We start from the raw sequence: 27,351 nt of genomic DNA on the forward strand, positions 1-27,351 counted from the left end.
TCTGAAGATCAAAGAAAGAGAAACGCACAAGATACTAAACTGCAGAATGAAAGGTTTTGCAAAGCAGAGTAAACAAAAAAGGCAATAAGATTTCCATCTTAAACTGTAGGCTTTCACCAACCACCACTATTCACCACTTCTTGGCTGGCCAGCGAGCCCTTTATCAGACACAAGGCAACAGCACCAAACGTAAATTATGCACAAAATCCAGAGTATGCAATTAACCTGTGCAACTTAATCTCAAGATCCTGGGCATTCTCAGATGCTGAAGAAGTAGGTACAGAAATATGAAGTGTACACTTGCACTCAGAATCTGGTCCAATATGATGAGCTGGTGCGCCTTCCCATTAGCAGCCATAATTTATTCAAGACAGTAATTTGCCTAAACTTTCAGTCCAGTCCTTCACTTGGCAGAACCACAGTTTTCCCACTCTCATTCATTGTCCTTTAAATGTAGCCCCACCTACTGCACTCATACCTCAAAACCTTTAATCTAGTTCCATTCCCTGTATTCCCTGTAGACACTCATTCTAGCGACTCCCCTTATTGACCATTTTATTCAAGCCCCTCCCCCAATGTTGGTGCTTCCAAAAATGCTTTCGTATAAAAACAGTCAGTACAGAACAAAAACATACCTAAAGATCAGAGGCTTCCCTTGTTCACATCTCTGTGGGCCTCCCAGACAACCACCTACTGTAAATACTACGAAGTTTTCAAATCTATTACTAGCCACTGCAAACTGAAAAGCTACACACTACTATGAAACACCATCAAAACCTTGGTGATGGGGGGGGGGGTGTCTCCCCCTAGCCCTTCAAACTCTCAGGGGCACAATTACTCCCACCTAGACTGAAACTCGCTACTCCTGGAAACAAGTGTCATTTCATTTTCAGGCCATATAGTCACAGCCAGCCATTATACAAATTGCATTCTTAAATACATAGCTCAATAACGTCAGTGCAGGACTAACCTGTTCAATACTAATGTGCTAAGAGCTTCTCCATCCACGTCCTCAGCGATGATGACCAAGGGTTTGCGATGTGAGTTTGCAATCTCTAGAGCCGGAACAATTGATTGAACACTAGAGATCTTCTTTTCACTCAGGAGAACATAGGCATCCTGAAATTCACATTTTTGGCCTGTAAATTTGAAGGGGAAAAAAAAAAAAAAAAAGCAATGTGATAGAAGTTAAATATCAAAAACAAAGATTACAACAGAAGGACAGACAAAAAACTTACACACTGCATGTTTATTTAACCATACTCAGATGCACGTGATTTCCAGTGTTTCTGACAATGACAAAAGGTTCTACTCCCTAGTGATGAGCCCTAGGAAGACTATATGGCAATCTAGCTCATGGGCAAGGCAGTTGCAATGTCTTGCAAGTGTACAAGACACCTACAACTACCGATTCTAACCAAGTTATGTAAAATTTTAATATGTGTAAAAAGAAAGCATTCCCAGTGTGCCAGTTTGCTGCAGTTTTCACCTTAATGCTACCCCCTCCCATTTGCCTTTCATTCCTCCACCCAGTCTCATGCCTTCAAACTGTAAATCCAAATAGCATTTAACAGCATCTTAGCCACCATAGCATCTATAACTTTCAATAATTTCATTAACTACACCGTATTAATAAAATCAACTTTCAGATATGTATACTAAATCACTTATTGCATCTAAAAAGTACGAATCTAACACCCTTATTAAACATACGATCAGGTTTTAAAGCAAAATGTATACAAAACTATCTTGCTCCGATGGATCCACTAAAATGCTGCACTTAACTTCACTTGTTACATTCGCAGGCCCCTTTGAATGGTACAGTCAGCTGTCCTGGCCTGTAACAATCCAGCTTGAAGTGAAGTCCAGCTGTTAAAATTCCCCTCAAAAATGTGAGCAATTCCGAAATGTTAACCGGCCAGTTTATACACCACCCCCTTCCTGCCACCCCCTACATTTTACCTCCGCTCCTTCACAGTTCCTGTCTACTTACTCTTGCCCATACATCTTCTCAAACGTTTCTTCTAGTAGCCTTACTTCAGCAGATGGGTGGTCTCCAAAAAAAACAAAAAAAAAAAAAAAATTCAGTACTTTCAAGTCTCATAGTATGGGCATGATTGACTAAGTTATTTGTAGAGAATAGTACAGTCTCCTCGTCTCTGGCATCTATCCCCCTCCAGATGTCAGTTAGCCTCAGTTACCACATGCTCAGCACTACATCACTTGCAGACAGCCTGTAAAGATGCTTTAAACTCTTCCTAGTGCTGTTCTCCAATGCTACATTCCATCCCCAGGTCTGCATCAAATTGCAGGTTTAACATCTCTCTACATCTACAGACAGCTATCCGTCCACTAACAGCTTCCTTAGACTCCATTTTAAAATGGCGGCCAAAAAGTCAGTGTGGGTGTTATCATGACTAACGTGTTCTTTATTGCTTTGCTTCAAGCGAGTGTAGAGAGTGCCAAGACTGAACTCTTATGGGACAACTATCTGCCTCATTCTACCGATACCATCACCAGCCCTCCAGCCAATTCACAACTGGTGAATCAAACCAGAAGTACCTAGATCTCAGCAAAGCCACTGAAAGTATGTGGCATCTACCATTACTTCCCTGCTCCACCTCTGCTATAATCCAGGAGGTAGAACAGACATTAATTACCATGATCTTACCAGGAACCCATGACAAATTAAGCCTTTTCAGAACTCTTCTTCTTTCAGGGAGTTCATTCCTTCTCCCTCCATGCCCTTGTCATTACCTTTGACATCGGGTTTGCTATAGTTTATCATGTCAGTTACACGTCAAAGGAGTTGAAAGCATTTCAGCTCTTCTGCAGTCTTCAAGAGTCTAGCTGCCTTCCAAAATTTCAGCTTTTAATTACTGCAGGTGTACCATCTAGCAGTCTGTCAACTGTACAGCTTATTTGCATATTAAAAGGAAGATAACACTGGAAACCTTCACTTGCACAGCAAAACACAACTGCTTACCCAACCTCCCGCCCCAACAGTTTCTCTATGGTGGAAACAGAGAAGTGGTCCTCATGCAGATCTCCCCTCCATTACAGCACACCAATGTGGGGCATAAAATACTTTATTGCAACAGGACAACACCGACACGAACAAAGGCTCGGCTGAAACTGGACCATTAAGTCAACCATGGAGGAGGCATAAGAACTCAAACAGGACAAAGGCACAGATTTCTGATGTACAGCAATAGTAAAAAAAAAAAACACACACAACTAGACAGCTATGTTGGCTCTAGGGGATACTTCTTGAAGCAAAGGAAGCAGTCATATCCCTACATTTTGTAATACTCTGCAAACTTTTTTTGGCAAGAATGTTTGCAGTTACTGCAGAGAAAAACTAAACTGAACAGACTGCCTGGAACTGCTTTACAAGGAGAGGAACCCCCCCCCACACACACACACACTAGTCCGTTCTGAGGACAGCACAAGACATTGTTTTCTACACCAGGAAATGCATCTTCCAAGACGACATAAGCAGAACAGCTACCCAGAGAGGAAAAAAAACATTCCAAGACATGGGCATATCCTGCCAAATCATATGCCACACAGAGGAATGGGCACGCTTATCAGCCATGAAAACTCGAATCCTGCACATGAGGAAAGAGGTTTCTCAAAAGCCAGAGAATCAGAATTAGAATTAGCTGAAGCTAGACACCATCTTCTCTCTGCAATAAAATCAACAGGAGCAGAAATAGATGGCATATGTACTGTGAAAAAACAAGTACAAATCTCACATACCAAAACTGGAGCAGGACAATCTCCACACTGACAAGGTTAGGGTAGCATATGCTCCCACTTTGCCCAAATGTGTGCGCATGGGGGGTTAATAGCATTTCCACTTGGCTCTCCAACCTGGGGATATAGTTTCCTAGCAACTTCAAAATCACTCCCAATACCTTAGATGGAAATTCCAGCACTAAAAACAAAAGGAAACAGTTTGGACCACCACAGCTTATTATGCAGAGAATATATAAGCACATCCCTCATACAAAAACAATTTTTTTTTTTTTTTTTTTTAGATCGCCAAAGCTTTGCAGTAAGAAAAGGAAACTTGCAACTAGATACAAAATGCATACTACAGAGATCAGTGCTCTACCCTGGAAAACAGATAGACATCAGTCCTGGTCTATAACTCCCTCCCACACCTCCATTTCAGGAAGTAAATGAAAGCTGAAAACTGCACATTATGTATACACACATTTGTGCATTTAAATATATATGCACAAGCTTTACATCCATAACTGAACACAAAACCATGTGTGTGTACATATGTGCATTAATACACACACACACACACACACACACACACACACACACACACACACACACACACACACACAAAGGAGCAAAGTGGCAGATGTCCCTTTAAAAGGGGCCTACTACAGTAGGCATGTGAAGAACTAGTTAATACAAATGGGTGCAAATAGGGTATGTAAAGCTTAAACATTTGAAAGAAACAGTCTTTTTAGGAACCCTCTCGGACCTAGAGACTCAGATGCACAAAAAGAAAGGCAATCCGAAGAATGTTCCTAGAAAAAGCAGCAGACCACCACTGGGATACACATCTCCGCCCATACAAGAACTTAATCACTGCAAATTACACCAGTCTGTGCAGGAAGGTAAGGAAAGCTGCTCTACATTTGTGGTCTAACTACAGTTTTCAATGGCCAGCTTTTAAGAATACTATTCATTCTGTTAAGCAAACGTGTGTGAACTGATCTTTCTTAACTAGTCAGAGCTGTGAGAAATCTACAAGAAAAAGTTGCATTTGAGCCTAACACACTGTTTCAAGCCTAGATTCTGTGTCAGTCATGAAAAGGGCACTGCACTGAACTGCATCTACATCTGATGAAGGCTGCTTTACAATTACTCTACCAAGGAGTATTGCAAGGCTATGCTGTTAGACATGAATACTGTGGATTGTCTTTTAGTTTTCATTCACCTCAAACCAGGGTTGCCAGATTTCCGACTGGCCAGGTAAGGACTAAAAAAAGAAAAAAAAATGATGTTCCGCATTAAACCGAAGTAGCTCTGTTTTGATTGGCCCGTACACCGGCATACAGGCCAATCAAAAAAAACGCTAAACACGGAACTTCCGCATTAAAACACAAGAAGCTCCGTGTTTAGCTATTTTTGATTGGCCTGTATACGGCCCAATACAAAAAAAAAAAAAAAAAAACACAAAGCGGAGGCTGCCCGGGATTTAAACCGGCAGGGTGCGACTCTGGACCAGGCTGCTGATCTCAAGACAGTCCCGCCCAAATAGGGACGTCTGGCAACCATGCCTAAAACTGACATTTGAACAGGTGGTATCAGTGTCTTATTTACCGTAAGGGCACAAAAAACAAACTTACTCCTTTGCTTACCTTTGGAGGTATTGATAAAGTAAGGAGAAATGTACCCTCTGTCAAATTTCATGCCTTCAATAATTTCAAGCTCATCATGAAGTGTTTTTCCATCCTGAAAAAAAAAACAAAACAAAAAAAAAAAAAACACAAAATAAAATGTTAAGTACAAAAAAAAGAAAGTGATGCATTTTTTGCAAAACTACCATGTAGCACAGAGTGACCAGACATAAATTTTCCAACTCCAGTAACAAGGAAAGTTCAATACTACAGCAGTCCAGCAATCTTACAAAGTTACCTACATAACTAGGACTAATTTAGCTCAATCTGTCCAATGGAGCTCTGAAAGTCTCAATTCTAGTTGCTGCACCCTCAGCCTTTTGTCAAAATCAGTCTCTCTCTCTCGTTTAAATGTTTCGCTATTACAAAAAGACATGCAATGCAAACAGTTAACGGTTCAGCACATGCATTCATTAGATTCCAGAACTTAAGTTAAGAGTCCCAATGAAACACACCAAGTATTCAGTCAAACAAACTGATACAATCATTAACCAGTTGCACAGCACCACTGTATTCATCCAGCTGTGGGAAGTTAGGTTAAAGCAGTTTTGTCTGCGCTGCTTAGCTGGTTCAGCTATTCAGAGAAATACAAAACACGATAAAGCTAGCAATTTGATTTCTTCAGCTACATTAGACCTCTCAATATGGTTTTGTTGCCCATCATCCAAGTTTAAGATTAAAGTCTTAATAGCTTGTATGTTACATAAAAACTTTGCAATTAAATGAATATGAACAGACAATATTAGATGGCTGGAAGAGTCTGTCTCTAAGGAGTGCACCCTCAAAAGAAGTGCATTCACTTGGGGAGCAGAGAAGACAGCTTTCTGTGTCAGCAGTATTTCCGACTTTGGCAGACCCATGATCAAATACATTTGTTCACATAAATACCCCTGTCTCTATCACAGCTGTCTAAACAGGAGTACCACTTATAGCATTGGAGGTAGGAACAAGTTTTTTACTAAATGCTACTATGCTGCACTTTGACAGTAACCAATACAAAATGATGTGCATATGCTAGCTGTTAACTTATCTGACTGATTATACCTGAAGAGGTTATGTCTATTGGAGTTTCCTACTTACATAAATACTCAAGCTTGGTTAATCATTCCACATACAAAGATTACTTCTCCAAACCCTTAGTGTGTGGTGGAACATTTTAAAGTAGTAGTAAATCATTCATTGAAAACAGGACTACAGTAGCAAACTGCTTGTCTAGTGCCCTTTTCAGTTCAACTCTACTGGCAGAGATTAATTCTGTGCATGCGAATATACTGTACACACCACTATAAAGAAACTTAGCTTTTTAATGCATTGCAAAATGTGATTACCAAGATTGCACAAAGCCTTCACAAATCCTAAAAAAAACACACACCACCCACACCTTGTATTACAGTCTTGTTTGGATTACCATTCCCTTTTAAGTAAAAGGAAGTCACAGAAACCAGACACTATCACAAGGAACTTTGAAAGGCTGCACAGCTTATGTCTCCCCACTCCCATGTTAAACAGACACCAGCCAGAAGACAATGCATCATTACTTTGCCTGTATACAGAACGGAGTAAAGCTGCATTTTGGTAATGTATGCAAATTACACCTACTGTATGATGTACAAGATTCACAGTTAACTCATCAGTACTTGCCTTAACTGTTATTACACCTTTACGGCCAACTTTCTTCATTGCATCAGATATGATGTTGCCAATTTCTTTGTCTCCATTAGCAGAGATTGTTGCTACCTGAAAGAAAAAAACTGCAAATATAGTAACAAAGGCTATACAAATTATACACTCATCACATCCCCACTCTCTCCAGTCTTTAGTGGATTCCTTTACTTCAGAGATTCTGAAATGTGTCCTACTCCTCCTTATACATTTAACATGCATGCACATATTTATATTTTACATACATATTGCTTGTTATTCATCCACTGAAATAGACCACATTCTGAAAATAATTAAAAAGTGCACATGGGTCCCTTCCCTCTACCTTTTACCCTTCTGGTTAAACACTATAAAATGTTTAGTATTAAATGACTGCACTACTGTTCTCTACAAGCAGGCACTCCCAGCACATGTCCACTCATGCTGACCTTAACCTTGTGCTTATTCTACACATTACTATGGTAACAGAACGGTTTAGCTAGGCCAAGCTGGACCTAAACTGTACAGTCCAGCTCTACTTTGAATTTTTACAGTACAACTCCAGAAGTGAGCGATTGTGTGACTTTACAGTTAACATAACTGCAACTGTCCCACCAACATCCCATTACATATATGCAAAGTAATATATTAATAACAGGACTGGGTGCAGTTAGTTAACTTAATATGCACTTCAGTGAAAGTAATGCTGCAGGTTTTGGCATTTACATGCAAGTTCCAATACTGGCGGTAATACAAGGAAGCAGAAAAGGGGAGAAAGGGTTACAAAGAAATTGAAAATCTTGGAAATGACCAATAAGGAAAATTTTTCTATACAAAAAGGAAGAGGAGGATTAACAGCTGGCAAAAAGAATGGATGAGATGAAACAGAAATAGAGAAAGACCAAGGAGAATACCTAAAAGGAAGAGCTCCTTACACAAAAGTGGTCAAACGAGAATGAATTTTGTGGAGGAGGAAGAGAAGAGGTGAAACTGTTGGCTTCAGTTTTCAGAGAGAGGACCAAGTTATATGGAGGTAATATGACAATGCACGCTAGGGAAGGCTTTGTACGTTTTTAGCGCCCACTCCCACTGCCTGTTTACTACCAGCCTCTGTCCTCAAATCAGCACATTTGTTCTCCACAGAAAGACTAAACAAGTGATCAATTCCAAGACTTCTAGCCAAAAGAAAGCAAGAGTACAGAAGGCAGTCATCTGCACAGCCATCTGGTGTTTTTTTTTGGTCCTAACTATGCCCCTTTGTGACAAACATGGGCACCCACATTACTGTAAGGAACTACTGTATGTGAATTCATTCACCCACAAGCTAAGGAAAGCTGCCACCACAGCCAAGCCAACATGTCCAGGCAACTACAAGTCTTGGATTGCTTGCAAAGACAAGCTAGTGTGCCCCCCCCCCAAAAAAAAAAAACACACAAATAGGAAAGCTTACATCTACCACAGATACCTATCCTTCCTGCCTGGCTCTTTCAGTGCCCTAGTAGTTACTCTTGCTGTAGTCTCATCTTTAGCCTTCTATGCTTAAAGTTCCACAGGAACCAAAGTATTTCAACCTCTGACATTTCCGATATTGTGCAATTACACATGCAACATTTTTAAAATGCTGAACTACAGACAATCCAGGTTCTGCTGATTATGACACTAGCTGAAGTATAGTGCAAGGCAGTGATGGCAACTGCTACTTTATAGATGAGCTGGTGAATCCTACCAAGTACCTATAAATCCTTAGCTTTTGGAAGCCAATTGCCAGAAATACCTACTAGGAAGCAACATATCCCACATTTAAGGAAAAGTGCATCATGTAGATACATATCAGCATCTTTCAAGCCAAAGGCTACAGCTTTCACATGCAGACAAGTTTCCTAGCCAAAGTCAAATCACCAGACTGTCAAGTTAAACACAGATGCACTGTGTATGCAACACATTAAGAAAACTGCTGCAAGATGAAGGTACCTGTGCAATCTCCTCTGGTGTAGTGACCGGCTTGGACCGTTTCTTTAATTCTGAAATGACAGCATCTACTGCCATCATCACACCTGAAAAAGAAAACATTAAAGTCACTCTGAAAACATGCCACGGACAAGCACAAAAAGTGAACCGCTACATAAAAATATGTCTACCTATTATAAATCAGTAGTAAAAATTACACATACAAGACTTCTGTACAAAACAAATTTCCCTTATGTTGAGGGAACAAATACAACACTCCACATCTTAAAAGATTAAAACTATTCAATAGTATGTACGCAAAGCTGTCCTGTGGGTTTACTAAATATCTCTCCAAGGGCAACCCAGGAGCACCATCTATTTGAAAGACTTGCTACAAGTGACAAGGTAAAAACAAGAGACTGATTTGAACTAAGACTACAGGAGGAATTTTGTTAGCAGCTCATCTTCCAACACTCTAACCTAAACTTGGGGGAATACGAGCTCTGTACCAGTGACAAAATGACTACTCCTGAAGACTAGGCCAAACCAAGCTCCGAAATTCACAACTACTGAAGAATAAAAAGCAGTTAAGTAGGGACATGCATTTCATCCAGGATATGAACTGCTGATAGAAGTGTCACCTTACTGCCTACTACCACACTCCACCACTCTGCAGAAATGCAAAGAAATTACATACTCCATGCTTTCACATACCACAAGACAAACCTGAAGGGGGCTCTGGAAACAGCTTCAGTCTGCAAGCAAGCACTGCACATGGAACCACAAGCAGTGAAGCAAGGTGAAACTTCCCACTTTGCTAGCAAAGCCTCCACAGTACTTTGTTTTCAGCTGCTGGAATGGAGGTCCACATAAGGCAAGACCAGTGCCTAAAAGTGGTCCGACATCACAAAATCCACAAGCCTAGGAATACTGGGATGAACAGTCAAGTCTACTGCAGCATCAAGCGTCCACCAACATACAAGTAGCATCATGAAATATGAGGATCAACCTCCAGGGAAGTGCAAATCTAAATTTAAACCCTATATGGTGTCCTCAGCCAGGCAAAGAAATGATTAAGACCAACAGAAATGCCCGATAAAGAAGTGTCCCAATAGGGTCAAAAAGCAGTCCACAGCAAAGTTGGAGAAGTTCTCCCCACTTTATGGTCACTCCTAGGGAAAGTTTCAAGAACTCAAGGTCACTAGCAAATATTGACACTAGCCACAAGGAGCCAGTCATGCAAGTAAAGCACATTTGGAGCTTGTTAGGCTTTGGCCACTGTGGCCAACTTGGTAAAGAATACTCCATGGCAACAGTGGATTTGACCATCAATGAGCAGACCGAAGAAAGCAATATGCCAGTTATACTAGTTGCTGACAAGCTAGCAATACCATCCAAATGACTTGCAAAGATATGGCACCCTGAGAAGAAGCCACCCAGCACTTGATATACTGGAGCACTCAAAGGTCTAGGAAGAAGTCTGACTTAGAATCAGAAAGAAACTGAACAAAATCTCAATGCAAACAGCCTCCATGACCCATTTGATCACAGTCCTGACCTAGCCAAGTAACTGCAATAGCTCCAAGCCATACATGCCCTCTTTTCAGAATGCCATTTTTCATGCAGTCAAGAAAAGAAGTTTCCATGGATTTCAGTGCCCTTTCACTTTAGTTTTCACTTTAAGACTAGTACTACTACCACCATTCAAGCTCCAATTTAAGACCACCACTTAACAGTTACGGAACACTGCTAATTAGTGAGCCATTTACTTTTGGATTAGGTGGGGCAATGCTGTATCAAAATTTTCAATCACAGAGCCTACTTTAAATCATGTAAGCACATTATACTTCGTGTATATACCACTTCTGAAATCAGGGAATACAGTTTTCTGACTAAGGGACAGCATACCTTCAAAATGGTTCCATTAAGCAGGCTCCTGTGTTCTTGTACAATATGTTCCCAAACATGGCGCTGGCTCCCCTAGGTGCAGGTTCTATAAGTCTTACAGGCCAGACATTGGAATCTGTGTGACAGTTTTCCAAATGCCTGCTGCTCAGAGAAATACCCAGTGGAGTTTTCCATTCTCTCTACTGCTGACTGAAAGTAGGTACACCCAAGTTTGGGGGTGAAAAGGGGCTCACCACTGTCAAACATGTCTTATGTGGAGGTTTGCTGGAATGCTTTTATAAAGATTCTTTCAAGAAGACAGCGTTCCAGGTATCTGGTGATGGGTTGCGGTCAAGAGACCCGAATCAAAAGGCCTATAAAAAGAAAAGGTTACCTTTTTGAAATGTAGTTTTCTAAATTTGTTCTCTCTCCAGAGAAAATGTAAACCAGACAAACGCACTGCTTCCAATGGCTTGTTTCAAAGTTGCACAGACCTACAGTGGCCAGACAAGCTTGTAAAAAACTGGATAAACTAGGAAGTATGCTTTTCTGACCGAGACACTTTTCAATCTAAAGTTTTGCCTAGTTCTATTTAGTTTCAGCATTAACTATTCCCCTAAACAGGGAACAGCATTGCAACTCACCTCTAAGAGTTAAATTTCCCTTTCAACTGTACTCCCCCATCCTAGTTTAAAGCATGTCACCAGGGTTACTTTGGAGATATTCCCCTTGTGGCTTTCTTCATGATTTTATTCAGAAAATGGACCAGGTTCATCCAATTGCTTGGTCCCTCCACAGATTAAGAGTCAGACTGATGTGCCCCACCATTCAAGTGGGGCAACTTACACCTTACATCAGGGACACCTCCCATTACATATACGTAGCTGAACCAGATATCTAACTGTATGTTTTCCTCTGTGCAGAACAGACACCACCAGATGCACATCTACACCCTTGGAACCATTAACTTTATTTGCAATAACAGCTGTACTTGGTAATTATACAGACCACCACCTCATCTTTACATCAAGACAGCACTGTAATGGTTTTAAACAAAAAACACCTTTCCCCACCCCCATTTTTTATACAGGGATCAGGGTGTCACATAGGCCATTACCCAGAGCCAATGTTAAAATTATTTTGCGAAAGGAAAAATTTTGTAATGCTTTCAAATAAAACACCACTTCATTTCAAATAAAGAACTTTTTGCATATCTGACAGAGCACATTTTTTAAATGCCAATAAGAAAATCGGGATAGATGTGGGTCAACTGAGGATAATCCTCGTTTTATCTCAAGTCACTGGAAAGCCAGGAAATTTAAGTTGTCTACAAATCTGCAATAGCATAGCATATTCAATACAAAATGACTGTGTAAATATTAGCCTCAATTTAACGTACTGCAACCCTAAGAAGCTCGGTAAAGGGAGAAGTACACATTAAAACATACATCGTAATACTGGCAACTAGAAACAAATACGAAGTACCCATTTATTATATTACATACAAACATGAAGACTAAAAATTCACAGCATATTATTTACATCTCATGTCAAGCCAAAAAGCATTCACTCTCACCTAGAACACCATGTTTGGAACAGTAACTGAAAGTTTAACCTTTATATTATATGCTGGGATTGACCATTCTGACAGCCATGACTGTCTCGTAACCAAAGGAAAGGGATAACTGGTAAATAACCTAAAAGATGTCCTAGAGTATGCTACACCTACATTTTATGTCTTGTACAGGTTTATGGACACAAATTTTATTACAGTAACTCCATTAACCAGCACCATGGTAGATGCTGGATAACTTTAGGTTCTGGTTGCTTGTGAGTTGCTATTAAAAAAACAGGCCCAATACTGTACTCTACCATTTGCTTGGTTTGACTTGTTCTCAGGTTGGGGAGAGGGAATTTATTCCCATCTTCCTTTTTAAAACTCTAAAAACGCATGGTAGGTTTCTGATTTTATTTTGCTGGTTGCTTGAGTTCCAGTTTTCATTCTCAGTATTGTACATGATTATACTTATATGTACACATAAATGTGTACATAGGCGAGCATATTGGGCATACGCATTACATACCTATACATATGCCCACGACAATTTGAGAAGTCAACTTTTGCATTATAAAAGCACACACTGAAAACTGAATAAAACGCAAAACCATATAGAATTCATTCGACAATCTCTATACACACCTACAGCAGAAAAAAAGTCTCTGAAAGTTACTGACCCCCCCACCCCAAGCTGAGTTAATCTAAGGGATGTAGAGGAGACAGATACAGGCTTTGACACACAGACTTTTTACGCTGAGTTAAGCAATCAATATACATAGGTTGTAAACTAGTTCAACAGCCGTCAAATTAAAGAAAATGCTTTCCAAAATATAAGAGAAACAAATTTTACAGGTTTCAGCTACAAGTAAAAAGTAAAAAAAAAAAAAAAAGCTACACACAGCAAGACTACATGACACTGAAGACAGTATGTGTGCATGTCAAAGCAATCAGTGTATAAAACTTCAAGGCCAACTAAAAGGCCTTTTGTTGTAATCTCCACAAGAGATATCTACTAAAAACTTCAGGATTATAAAAACATCTCCCAGCTGCCACCTCCCCACTGCAATATGAAGGCCAATTCAACAGGTTATACTCACTTTTCCCAGAACTTCAATGAATTTAATAATTAGAAAGTAATTAAAGCGTTCCATAAAGAAAAGCAGTTTACAACTATATAATCACACAAAATTTTTAAAAAAAGTATGCATACATTATGTGTAACTTCACAAAAAACACCACATGGAGAATAAAAACTCAGGAATCCCAGATGTTACATGTTGTGCAAACTGTTATACAGAATATTTATAGAGTTTCAACAAAAGCCTAATATTTGGACAAGGAGACCAACAAGTGAAACTGTCAATGAAGTAAAGTTTATCAGACTATAATTTGCAATTTCTTAATGTAAAAATCTCAACTATAATTAGAAATTTAGCCAAATAGTTGCATCAAATCCCCAAACTGTATATCCTGGGATAAATGTGTTTATCTGCAAGACAATTAGCATTCCCACAATATTTGGGGTATGTTCTAGATAAAAGGATCAAGGCACCCACAGAGCAACTCTCAAAATCCACTATCAGGGGGACTTGCATGTAGTAGTGATCTTCGTATTCTCCCATTGCCAGCTCAATTCAAGGTAATGGTGAAGCAAAGATTCTTCCTGGCACTCACTGGGCAGAGGAGAGAAAATAATCCTAAAAGGGAGGTAACCCACTGCAGGACAGCCAGTTGCTCAAGACAGCACACATACTTTGTGGACAACTTCCTTGCACACTTACCTACAGCACATCTTTGAATGTGAAAATATGTAACTATCTGAATTTTGGTTCTGCAATTGTTTAATTTCTTTCCAGGTATCACCCAAACCAAGATAAAGTTAAGAGCTCAAAACATTCAGACTTTTAAAGAGGTCTCAAACAATACAGCTAGCTCTACAACTGCATAGTAGATGGGTTTTTCAATAATAAGCCCAGCAATCTACAATCCCAGAAAGTTTATACATTTTTGACATTTACACACAAAGATCTGTTACGGCAGGCCGATGCTCAGTGATGCAATCTATTATAGACAGACAGCTTATGCATTTAAGATCAGGCCATCTAACCACCCTCAGATTTTAGAGGGCGGAAATTTTACTACCACATCTCATCCAGCATGTATAAAAATCTAAAGTTGTTCACAATGCCAAGACTCAGCTCACTCTTTACCTGTTTGTTCTTGACAAAGTGCAAACAAATGCCATATCACTCATCTCAGGGAAAAGCAGTTGGTTGGGTCCTGCCAGAAAACTGCCACATGGGTCACGCTTAGCAGTGCACCTCAAAGCCCAGGAGAAAGGATGGGTCCAGTGTGTCTGCCCTTCAAAAAGGCAGCATGATCCATTATTAAACTATGTATACCAATAAATTGCAGGGTACTTGTGGCCAACAGGGGATGGGTGTAGAAAGAACACACTCTTCACATAGCCCTTACCAAGACTAGAAGCAGGGCAATTTGATTACAGTAAAAATCAAAATACATCACTCCAAAGCTATTACTTAATGATGGCTTTGCAAATCCCACAGAACAGGAACCCTCTTTCAGTAAAACTGTTTGCCCTTGTTGTTCTCACTAACCAAATCAGGCCAAAAAATGTGGTGCTGGACAACAGTATGGCAAATTAAGACTTTCCCATGTTGCAGAATTACAAATGTCATCTTCTCTACAGTTTTCCTAAAAAAGGATTTCTCAACATGGACTTCTAAGTCTGCACACTGAGTAAGCTTAAATTTCAGCATTCCTTTTGTGAAAACAGGAGCTCAGGAAATAAAATCCAGTGAATTTACTTTTTTTGGCAACTTTCTGTAACTAAGTGCACTACCTTGATAACAGCAAAAAAAAAAAAAAAAAAAAAAAAAAACAATTTAAGAGAACCTGAAAGAAAATCAAATTACAAAAGGTCAGAAAAAACACAGACTAGAAAAACTCTGCAGCTGTTCAGTGAAAAGCAGTGAAAACTCCAGCTTTGGTGCAAAACAGGACCTCCATTAATCTATAGGAAGAAATATCTACTCAGAGCTGGTTAAAACAAAACACTGGAGTATATCAACTCAAATAAAAGGCTGGAAAATGTTAGCTTTAAAAAGATATTCAAAGGAAGTGATAAAAATACAAAATCAGAGACCAAAATGAAGATAAGGTTATCAGAGTATGAAACTGCAAGAAAAAAAGGTTTCAAAAAACAGAATTGTTGAGCAGAGCATGTAGGGAAAACCTGCAATGTTCTGCTGTACCAGAGGAAGCTGCAAGGAACAGTTTTATGAAATTACAAATAAGCACTGAACTTGTATTTTATGGCAGTTGTTGTTAACTGAAAGGGCACATCGTGTGCATGCTCCAAACAGCCATAAGAAAGCAACCTAGACCTTTAATAGTGTCAGAGAAAAATGCATCTCTCATGATTATTCTTTACAAAATGCATATTAAACTTACAATTTCTTCACAAAAATGTTTGACTTAATATTGGATATGTAGTATAGATGCCTAGTTATGCAAATCAGTTACTTATAATTCTGAGTGTTTCAGAACTGCAATCTAATATTAAGCTGCAAGTGTATTAACAGATTACTAAATGTAAAAGTGCTGAAGGAGTTAAGGATGTTAGCGGTGCTGTGGTAGCGTTGTCACCTCACAGCAAAACATTGTCCCGTTCGATTCTCAGCTAGAGAGTCTTGTGTGTGGAGGCATGCGTGAATGAGCGTGCCTTCGTTGAAGGTTGTGCGTCAGGGCTGGTAACACTGCACGTAAAAATCCACTACCAAACATTAGCGGACTGAAGTTCCACTGTGACGACCCCTACCAGGGATAAGCCGAAAGACACAACAACATAGACATGTTTCTGAAAGCAAGAAAGAACACACTGTATGCAAGCTCTGACCTTCCCAGACTGGGATGGATAGTTACAAGAAAAAACTCCAGCTATACTCTTGTCGCATATAGTCTACTCAGAGGCGATCTTTGCCTAACATACAAGGCCATGTCAAACCCAGAGCTGTTGGACATGCTACACTAAGAAATCCCAATCCCTCAGAGGCACACACTCCAGGGATCTAAACCTTGTCATCACAAAACAAAACATGCTGGAGGGATAGGTTTCTGACCCAGAGACCCCCCCCAGACTGAAACAGATTGCCCATACATGTCAAGCAGAGTGCCCCTTTGGTACTCTTCAAAAGGAACCTTGATGATTGGATGGGAGAAAGGAAATTCACCCCGGGGATCACATCAGTCGCCCTGCTAGACAGGGGTCCAGGGAAGTAAATAGTGTGGGAAGAAATAGCCAGGGAATTGTTATGGCTAGGCTTGTATAGGCCCTAGGGCCGATAGCCTAGTACCAACCTATGAACGTTGTGGAGTTAGAATGTACTGGTACGAAAATGTACAAGATCAGGAAACAAGACTGCTTAACAAGCCAGGGGGCCTGTACTTTTCTAAAACATTACTGGTACTAAAAAACAATTGTTCATGTGCAGCATTAAGCGAGAAGCACGAGGTCTGCAGAAATCCTATTTGACTAGAGGTCATTGTGCCCCTCTACTCATCAGGCCCATAATTGAATACAATGCCCCATCTGGGATGTACCGTACCAGACACCTGCTACAACTAGAAAGACCCCAAAAAGTACCTCACCGAGAGGATCAAGGGACCCCGATTCCCTACGCAGTTAGGCTAAAGAAACCCCAGCTCTACTCAGTTGCTTACCGCCTACTCAGAGGCGATCTGTGCCTGACGTATAAAGCCATGCCCAACCCAGAATTAATGGACATGCTCCATCTCAAGAAATCCAAATCCATCAGAACTACACACTCTAGTGACAAACATCAGCACAGAAGTAAATAGAACCTGCTGGAGGGACAGACTCGTATCCCAGAGGCTCCCCTCACTCTGGAACAAAATCCCAATCCATGTCAGACAGAGCCCCTCAAATGACCCTCTTCAAGAAGAATCTTGACGTTTGGATGGGAGATCGTAAATTTTCCCCTGGGATCTCTTCTGTGTCACTGCTAGACAGAGGCACGGTAAACTATCCTTAAATGGGCTATCTTCTGTGATCTACTATACAGAGGCACAGTCAACTAATCTAAGAAGGGTGGCGAAAGCCAAACACAGTCTGGCTAGGCTTGTAAATACTCTAGGGCAGATAGTCATAACCTATGAACCTAAGTCACTATTCTGCATGCATATTACGGATAAGAAATTAAAGTGTGCATGTTTGCTGCTTGGTGAGAGATTTTAAAAATTTTGTTGACAGTCTCCCAGCACTGACATATGTGGATTTAAATAAAAAAAGAAAATGTTTTGCACATCCTAAAGAGTTATTCTTAACAGTAATTACTTTTAGTTTTGAGTCATTTGTGGGTGCATGTTAAACTGCACTTAAACAGTAAAAATGAAATCCTACCAGAAGCAGATTCTGGCAGAACTGTCAGAAAGCTACTGTACTAAAAGTGGTAGAGTGTTTGTGGAAAATGGTTAATCACTACACACTAGGTCAAACAGGAGGAGTAAAAAGTCATTCCAGCAATCAGGGAATATTGAGAAGCAGGCATAACATTCAAACTGCATCCAGCTCCTTACTGGACAAGATCACTTTTTGATGCAGCACATACTAAGGACATACAAAAGTTTGTCCAACAAAGTGCGCCAACAGAAGGAGATTCTTCCTGTTCTTATGGTAATAAAGTCAGAGAGAAACTGTGGCCAGTGAAACCTTTCCCAATGTTTCAAAGGAAAATCCTTGAGAGACAGAAAAAGCACAATGTTGTGTCTTTCGGCTTATCCTGGTTAGGGGTCGCCACAGTGGAACTCCGGTCCGCTAATGTTTGGTAGTGGATTTTTACACACCAAGTTACCAGCCCTGATGCACAACCTTCAACGAAGGCACTCCCATTCACGCATGCCTCCACACAGAAGACGCTCTAGCTGAGAACTGAACGGAACGTCTTGCTGTGAGGCGACAACGCTACTGCAGCACCACTACCGCAATAAATGAATGACTAAAATAACGAGTGCATTGGAAAAAAAAAAAAAAAGACTGGCACTAGAACATGGAGTGTAAAAGGAAGAAAAACAAAATGCAAATTCACATACTTCTGAAATATGACCGAACAAGAAAAACTGGAAATATTGGACTTTAAGCTTGTAAGGTACTAACAACATGAAGCAAGGAATATGCTTTAATGTTTGGAAGAACATTTAGGAGAGAGGAAGGAAAGAGTTAAGTAAATTTTGTTCTTAACTGTATTTTTTTTTTAAATACAGAAAATAACCTGCATACTATAAAATACAACTTTCTCAGTTACTTACAGATGTAATAGGGATACTAAAGTAAACAAGTGTGCTTTTTTCCTCCTTTCTTTCTTTAGTCTTAAGAAATGTAGGCACTGCAATGAAAAAAAAAAAAAAAAAAAAAAAAAAAAGAGCATGATGTAAAAATAGATATGCACTTTTGCATAGAGGAAAAACAGAATTGAGGCCCATCTAGTCTTAAAGCGAAACAAACAGAAAAAGAGAGCAATGAATACAATAAAAGTTTCTCTACCAAATAAGAGTGCTTGCGCTAGAGGATCTGGTTCATATATTTCTAAGGAGGAAACCTAGTAAGGGGCAATAAAAACAGAATACTGTACTCTTCCACCCATTCCTCTCAAGCTCTCCCGTCCCTGTACCCCAGGCTAACCTTCTTACCTCCCTAACCTCACTGTAAATTAATGATTATATATATGTAAACAAACTGCAAAAGCTAGCCACGATTCTATATGCCGTTTTCACTCCTGAAGCTAAACTGTATTTCTTTTCCCACTCCTTTGAATGCTACTTGCCGCTTGCAATCCCCAACTTCCTTTATTAATCATTTAATAAAACTTTGTATTGTGGAACTTTCTCCCAGAGCCTCCACTGAAAGTATTCTGTAATTAAACTTTAACGTCTAGCTCCCCCACCCCCCGAGCCTCCACTAAAGCAACCCCCCCATGCCCTGTGAACTAAATTGTAAATATTTTATTTCTCTTTTTCTTCAAAATGCTGTTTGTAATCCTAATTTTATTTGTAATTAATCATGTAATTTTATTTGTAATTAAACTTTGTATTGTGGAGCTTTTCCCCCCGGGCCTCCACTGAAAACGGGCTCCCCAGGCCCAGTGGACCTCCCCGGTCAAACTGGAATGACTGACTAAATAAAACAAAATAAAAAATAAATAAAAACTTTTCAATGGCTAGGAAAAATGTTTTCTGAAAGCATTCAAGTGCTTTCTCAATCTGAGAGAGGAATAGATACGGAAAAACAGACAGCACTTGGTAGAAGCACAGGCTATATATACCATGCCTCTTAGCATGGATAACCTTTCTTATAGGATAACCCAAGTGTGAGAGTGTGACAGTCAGTCTGGGACAGCTGTTCCTATTAGGAAGGTGTACATCGTTGTCTGTGTTAGTATTAAGTTAATAGGTTTTGGGGTTGCTCTGGGTGTAGTCTTTCAGGGTTTGCAGTAAAACGAAGTTTTGTAAGATGTGACAGGTTTAAATGAACTTGACAAGAACCAACTGTTTAAAAAGATCAACCTGCCAAAACAGTATGCGTGTGTAACACAAGCTGAAAACTGGACATCTAAAAAACCACAGTTGCATAACAGTTGGAAACATAGGACAATTCCCCATATTAACTTTAAAATGTGAATAAGGTGCATACAAAAGAAAATAGTGAATTATATTAAAACAATGCAGAGCGCAAATAGATATGCTACAGAAAACATTTGAAAAGAAATAAGCTTGTGAATTTGATAAAGGATTTCAAGATGGTTATTCAGAATAATATCTGGAACAAAGAAAAAGGGTAGTACCTGTAGTAACTGCAACAGGAGCTCCAATAGTGATAGAAGAGAAAAAAAATAATGGAAGATTTGTAGTACTAAGTAGCTACTGGCAAGGGAGGTGGATTACACCGGTATGCATTTATATTCCACCCAAGACTGATATAATGGACCTTAAGAAAATTCTGGGAGAAATAAAATTGGCTTTCAGCAGGGAATATTACTTACAGGTAGGACTCCAATTTGATTTGCAACAGTAAGGATGTATCTGGGGGCCTAGGAAGGAAAGTACAACAAGAGTAGATTAAACATTTTCGGCATGGAAGATGTGAATTCAGTAGGAGTTTGCAGTGAATTTACATACTCCAAGGTACAAAAAATTGGACTAGGCTAGACACAAATTACTTCACAAGAATACATGCATTTAATTGAAACTTCTGATACGCATCCAATAACTAAAGGATATCACGTGCCAATAAATAAAAATGCAAGGTATAGAAATACAAGTGAGAGACTGGTGCTTTTCCACCAGTCTGTGGACATGATTTAAGGAATGCATACAGGAAATTATTCACGTTATTGGGGGAAGATATATTTTTCAGAAGATATTTCAAACTAGGAAATGTGACAAATTTAAAGTGGAATTTAAAGAGGGTGGAAATAAAAGAAAATCAAAATAGTAACAAGGAAGGACGGAAAGGTTGGTTAAAGTGTTGCAGAATGAGGAATCGCACAGAAACTACAGAATACTAGACAGAAAATAGATTATCCTCAATAATATGCATAACTTTAAAAGCATAGTTGCTTAATTTTATTTTTTGGCAACTTCAAAGCAAAAAAAAAAAAAAAACAAAACAAAAAACAAAAAAAACAAAACACAGCCTCAGACAACAAAATGAAAATGGTTGCTGCAAAGATTTGGGAGCCTAACACATAGGAAGATAACTAGATACCCTGCAGAGATACTAGAAATATTTCTGAAATTTTATGAAAACCTGTACAAGGCAGAGAAACTATGAAATCAAGAAAAAGGTACAAATGGAACAGCCCCAAGAATTCCAAGATGCCTGCACATTCAGTAACAGCTTAAATTTTAGCTCTCCCAGTGTGAAAACCAACTCAGAGGCGGCCAGTGGAACTAGCGTTTCTGGGTAAATTTCAGCAACTGGCTATTAACTGCCCTGCCTGGATGCCAGAAAAAAAAGGGGGGGGGGCTGAAAGAAAGACTTTTTAGTGAGGAAAAACTGGAAAAGTAGTGCAGTTGTTCAGGAAAAAGTGCAAGCTCCAGACATTACTTCCAGTAACCTAGAGGAAGTATAAGGCAATTGGTTTATTTTAACCAGGTGTGTGTGCTAACACTGACAAGAGTACATCAACTCAAACAAAACGATAGGAAGAAAAACTTTCAACAGATATTCAGATGTGATAAAACTACAAAAATAAAGTGGAAATGAAAGGGCTGACTGAATAGGAGACACAAGAGGTTTCAAAAAAACAGAATTAAAGAAAAGTGCACACAGGGAAAGCCTGAGATTTTCAGTTGCACCAAAGAGGCTAGAAGGAACAGACTGGTTTAAAATTTTATGACTGCACAAATGAACAACTGGACTGCTATTCTGCAACAAGAGATGTTAAACAAAAGGGCACATTGTGTGTATGCTATGAGAAAGCAGCCTAAACTTTTAATACTAAAGATGCAATCCTACCAGGAGGAGGAGATGATTCTGACAAAGTTGCGGCTGAAAGACAAAATACTAAAATTGGGAGACAGAGTGTTTGGACACCAAGCAGAAGAGTAAGTTTATTGTACTGTTCATGGAATGTTGAGAAACAAGTGCGAAATTCAAGCTGCTGTACCCAGCTATTTTCAAAATATTCTTTCCTTGGAGGGATAAAAATCATTCTTTGAAGTACAGGTTAGAGAAAATACAAAAAGTCTGCCCAACAAATAGTGAGCTGTGAAACAGGAGACTCTGCTTCTTGTTCTTCTGGTAATAAAGGAGAGACTGTCAGTGAAACTTTTCTAATGTTTCAATGGAAAATTCTGGCAAGAAGGAAGGGAGCAGGAAAACGCGGTAAACGCGCGTTTTTCGGCTTGTACCTACTCAGCACAGACTCCACGTGGGCCAGCAGAGTAATCCAGGCTGCAGAGAGCTGAATAAGCGACTTTTCTTGATACCAAGTATAATTTTTGTTCTTTCCACATCTGAATACCTAGCGACTGTATTTCGCCTGCCTTTCTGTTGTATTTCGCCTGCCTTTCTGTTACATTGAAGCTGTTTTTACTGCATTTAAATTAATATTGCACTTGGAATCCTTGTTTGTTACTATTTGACTGTATTTGTAGCAAATTCTTCTGTGTAAGCTGTAGTAGCTGATTCATAGCATTTATAAGTGTTTGCTGTACCTGTTACTGCCTGTTTTGTGAAAAAAAAAAAGAAAAAAAAAAAATATATATCTCTTGTTTTTCCTGCTTTACTAGTTTAGTCCAGTTTCAGAGTTGCTGATTCCTGGGCTCTGGTTGTAGTTCCTGTGTACTGTTTCCTTGCCTTATTTGGGGGAGAGGAAGTTACCTTGCTTACCAGTGGGAGTGGGAAGCATTGAGCTGCCTTTTGTCCAGTTTTGTGAGGTTTCAGCCAGTAACTAGTAGTTTATTGGTCGTTTTGGGCCAGTTTCTAGCTTTTTCCAGCCCCCTGGTATTAAAGCGTAAAGCAGCGTTAGCGTGAGCTGCCACTGTTGCACACTAGGGCAGCGCCGGTTAAGCAGGTTTAAACTATTCGGGCTACCTAAAGTCCACTCTTCAAATTTTCCCTTAAAACTACCTTCCTCGAACTATACTACTGATCTAATCAGCGTATCCTATAATTAAAAAGATCATCTCTACTTAACCAAGTAGACTATTCTCTGTTAAACGTAGCACTTGCTCCTACAGTACTTATCACCTTGATACGGCACTCTTGTCATAGATAGTACCCCAAAAAGGCAACCCCCCATTTCTCGGTCACCCACGTCCCCCGGAATCTTTTTTAAAGTTTCTTGTCTATTCCTTCTAGCATGTCGAGGGATCAGTTGCTAGTGTCCTCTCCTGCTCAGCTGGTGAACCTGGGAATATTGAGGCAATGTTACAATTGCCTCATGTACACAGACAACCCTCTCCTCCTCCCACAAAACACAAATACATGCGAGAAATGCAACTATATGGCCAAACTGCAGGCTGAGCTCTCTCAACATAGGACTGGCAAGACCAGTCAGGAGGAGAAGGTTACCACACACACTATAGACCCAGTCTCACATAGTACCATTACAACCTCAAATCATACACAAACACACAAAGACATACTCGGAGGCTCTGATCAAAAATCTACCAAAACAGCAGAGGCCACCAAAGAAGACACCCAAACAACCACCACCTCAGAACACAACACCTGCAACACATAGACCTCACAGTCAGAGTGTCAAACAGTCACAGCCCTTAAGGTCAAACACAATGCCAGACACACTAGTCATTGGTGACTCCATAGTCAGACACACTGACGTCCCGCTCACCAGACTGAGTAAGGAGAAGGTCACAGTAAGCTGCCTGTCGGGCGCTAGAATCCGCCACATAACGCAAACACTCAAGTCTCTCAACAGCAGGTACAAATATGACTCTGTCATTGTCCACGCTGGTGTAAACGACCTAAGACGTACCTCCTTGGACTACATGAAAAGAGACATTGAGGAGCTCTCTGATTATGTAGCCCAGGCAGGTATGACCCTGACCTTGAGCAGTATCCTACCTTCACCAAGAATGATGCCACAATACAGAGATAAGATGATCAGCTTTAACAATTGGCTTAAACACTGGTGTCATTCAAAGGGGATCCAGTGTCTGTCTGCCTGGGATGACATGCTGGACAAGCCACGCTGCTTCGCAAGGGACGGCTTGCACCTGTCACCCTGGGATTCGGATATTGGCAAAGGCTCTTGCCACCCCATAGTGCCTTTTTTAGGCAAGGCTCAAATTCTAAACCTACCACCCTAGAACACTAAAAAGGAAAAAAACTAAGGGTAATGCTGCTCAATGCCAGAAGTCTAAATCTCAAAATGCACGCACTCGAGGCCCTTCTCAGTATGGAGAACATCGATGTCTGTGCTGTGACAGAAACCTGGTTCAAGGCTCCTGAGAGCACACCAGCGCTATCAGGTTTTACCTCATATCATGCGTTCCGGCCCCAAAATCCGGACAATACCAAGAAAGGAGGGGGGGTATCCATATTCATCAAGGACACCCACACCTCAAGACTGGTGGCAACGCACGATGCATCGGAGACCATCCAGGTGCAATTAACCATAGGCAAGACTGCTCTGCAAATTGTAGCATGTTACAGGCCACCCTCACAAACTCAGGAACCTCACATGGCCTTCCTGAAAACACTAGAGGGGATAAATGTATCACCAAACACCATCATACTAGGTGACTTCAATTACCCTAATATAGACTGGGAACACTACTCAAGCCCAAACACCCTAGCCCAAAAGTTCCTGGAATTCATAAACTCAAATGCCATGGAACAACTAGTCACCATCCCCACAAGAGGAGACAACATACTTGATCTCATCATCACGAACATGGCAGCACAATGTTCAACACCGGAGGTGTACCCCTCACTGGTGAGATCAGACCACAAACTAATCTCGCTGGAGGTCCTCATCCCACCCCCCCCCCAAAAAAAAAAGACCACAGTAAAGAACTTCTCAAAAGCCGACTTCACACTTCTAAAGACTAGTGTGGTCTCCTTTAAGGCCCCCGAGCCGGCGGAAAACAATACTCAAGCCGCTGAATCACTTACAAATGCCTTCTACCAGCACCTACAGGACTGCATGGATAAGGCAATCCCAAGCAAAACAAAGACTCTTTGTACCAAAGGCAAGCGTCCAGTCTGGTGGACCCCAGCCATAAACAAACTCTACAACAAAAGGAGGAAGCTACTACAAGATAGAGCAAAATCCTTAAAAGGTAAGACACCATTGATCACTATAAGTAAAAAACTAAGAGCTCTCATAAAATCTTCCAAAGCAAATTTCGAGAGAAAAATAGCTAAAGACTCAAAAGACAATCATAAGGCCTTCTTTAGCTATGTTAGAAACCTGGGAGGAAACTCCCAGATATGCTCAGAGCTAGTTCAAAATGATGTGAAGATTACTGATCCTACAGACATTGCCAACATACTGGCCGACAGGTTCAGTGCAAACTTCTCCCCTCCCCAAAAGGAGAGATATCTATACCAAACGATTGCAGACACCCAAACATCTCAAGCGCCCAAGTGAGAACTGCTCTCTCCAAAGCAAAAAACACAGCATCCATGGGACCTGATGGTGTCCCCGGCTGTGTGCTCCATGAACTCAATGAGGAATTAAACCCACAGCTAGGACAGCTGTTTAATCAAAGTCTTACCTCTGGATACGTACCAGGGAGTGGCGCACTGCAACTGTGGTACCACTCCACAAAGGCGGTGCCTCCACCGACCCTGGAAATTACCGGCCCATTAGCTTGACAAGCCTCATCTGCAAAGCCATGGAGAGGATCATAATGGACCTCATAAATAGACATAGGGAATTTGCAGACTTTGGATCCAACCCAGTTTGGCTGTCAAAGGCAGATCATGCCTTTTAAACTTGGTTGACTTTTTCGAAACAGTCACCAAAGCCATTGATGAGGGAAAGGCAGTCCATACAGCCTACCTCGATCTGGCTAAGGCCTTCGATACAATACCCCACTCGGGTATCATTGAAAAACTCATCAGCTTAAATGTCAACCCATATATCACAAGATGGGTTGCAAACTGGCTGAGTGACAGAACCCACAGGGTCAGAGTTGCTGGCGCCATGTCAGACTCAAGGCCTGTCACAAGTGGTGTCCCACAGGGCTCAGTCCTGGGCCCACTCTTGTTTGGCATCTACTTCTCCGAAGTACAAGCAAACACAGGACGGTTATGGCTGACAAAATTTGCAGATGACTGCAAACTGGGCGCCATAGTAGAAAACACATCTGACACAGATATCCTTCAGAAGGGTCTCACAGAAACGGATAACTGGTGCCAGAGCCACGGCCTAAAGTTAAATGCCAAAAAATGCATAGTCATACCCTTCGGGAAAAACAAGGTTACCCCTAGCTACCAAATAGGTGGCAATCCACTGAGCACAGAAGTAGTTATCAGGGACCTGGGGACCCAGGTTGATAGTCTGTCATTCGACACCCATGTAGCTAAAGTAGTTAGGAAGACCTTCTACATTGCCCACCTTATCATGAAGGGTTTCTCATCTAGATCAACGGAGGTCATAGTCTCCCTTTACTCATCACTCATCAGACCAATGATTGAGTACAATGCCCCATTCGGAATGTATCTGACCAGACACTTGCAGCAGCTGGAGAGGCCACAAAAGTTACTCACCAAAAGGATAAAGGGTCTCAAAAATCTGTCCTATGCTGCACGACTGAAAGAACTCCAGCTCTATTCAGTCGCTTACCGCTTGCTCAGAGGTGACCTTTGCCTAACATACAAGGCCATGTCAAACCCAGATTTGATGAATATGCTTCACCTCAAAAAATCCAGATCCATCAGAGCCACAAGGGCGGGAGACTTAAACCTTGACACGGCTATTAATAGGACGTGCTGGAGGGATAGATTCATCACCCAAAGACTCCCTATGCTGTGGAACAAAATCCCGGTACATGTGAGGCAGAGCACCTCGCTGGCCTTGTTCAAGAGAAATCTTGACCAATGGATGGGAGATCGCAGATATACCCCAGGGATTACCTCAGTGTCACTGCTCGACAGAGGCACAGCAAAATAATGGGTTTAGTTCCCCATACTAAAGGGGTGGCGTAAGCCACAAAACGATGGGCTAGGCTTGTAAATGCCCTCGGGCAGATAGCCTAGTATGAACCTATGAACCTATGAACATGGGAGATTAACAGGAATAAAACCAGCAACTTAAGTTTTTTTGAATGCAACAAGTGTTCTTTGTTCTTTTTGAATGTAAAAAGTGCTCTTTT

At 40.6% G+C, this 27,351-nt stretch overlaps 1 protein-coding gene across 1 annotated transcript in view; it reads right to left on the reverse strand.

Annotated features, from left to right (window-relative positions):
• Window positions 1-27,351, reverse strand: part of HSPD1 (heat shock protein family D (Hsp60) member 1) — a 194,488-nt gene that overhangs the window by 137,056 nt on the left and 30,081 nt on the right. Inside the window, exons 4-7 of the mRNA XM_044060304.1 lie at window positions 9,042-9,124; window positions 7,071-7,166; window positions 5,391-5,484; window positions 971-1,139 (exon numbers count right to left, since the gene is read on the reverse strand). Of these exons, the coding sequence (XP_043916239.1) occupies window positions 971-1,139; window positions 5,391-5,484; window positions 7,071-7,166; window positions 9,042-9,124 (442 nt within the window). The remainder of the gene's footprint in view (window positions 1-970; window positions 1,140-5,390; window positions 5,485-7,070; window positions 7,167-9,041; window positions 9,125-27,351) is intronic.

Source organism: Protopterus annectens, chromosome 2.part0 (genome assembly GCF_019279795.1).
Source record: "Protopterus annectens isolate FY-2018-M chromosome 2.part0, PAN1.0, whole genome shotgun sequence".
In the NCBI taxonomy this organism is placed as follows: Eukaryota; Metazoa; Chordata; order Ceratodontiformes; family Protopteridae; genus Protopterus; species Protopterus annectens.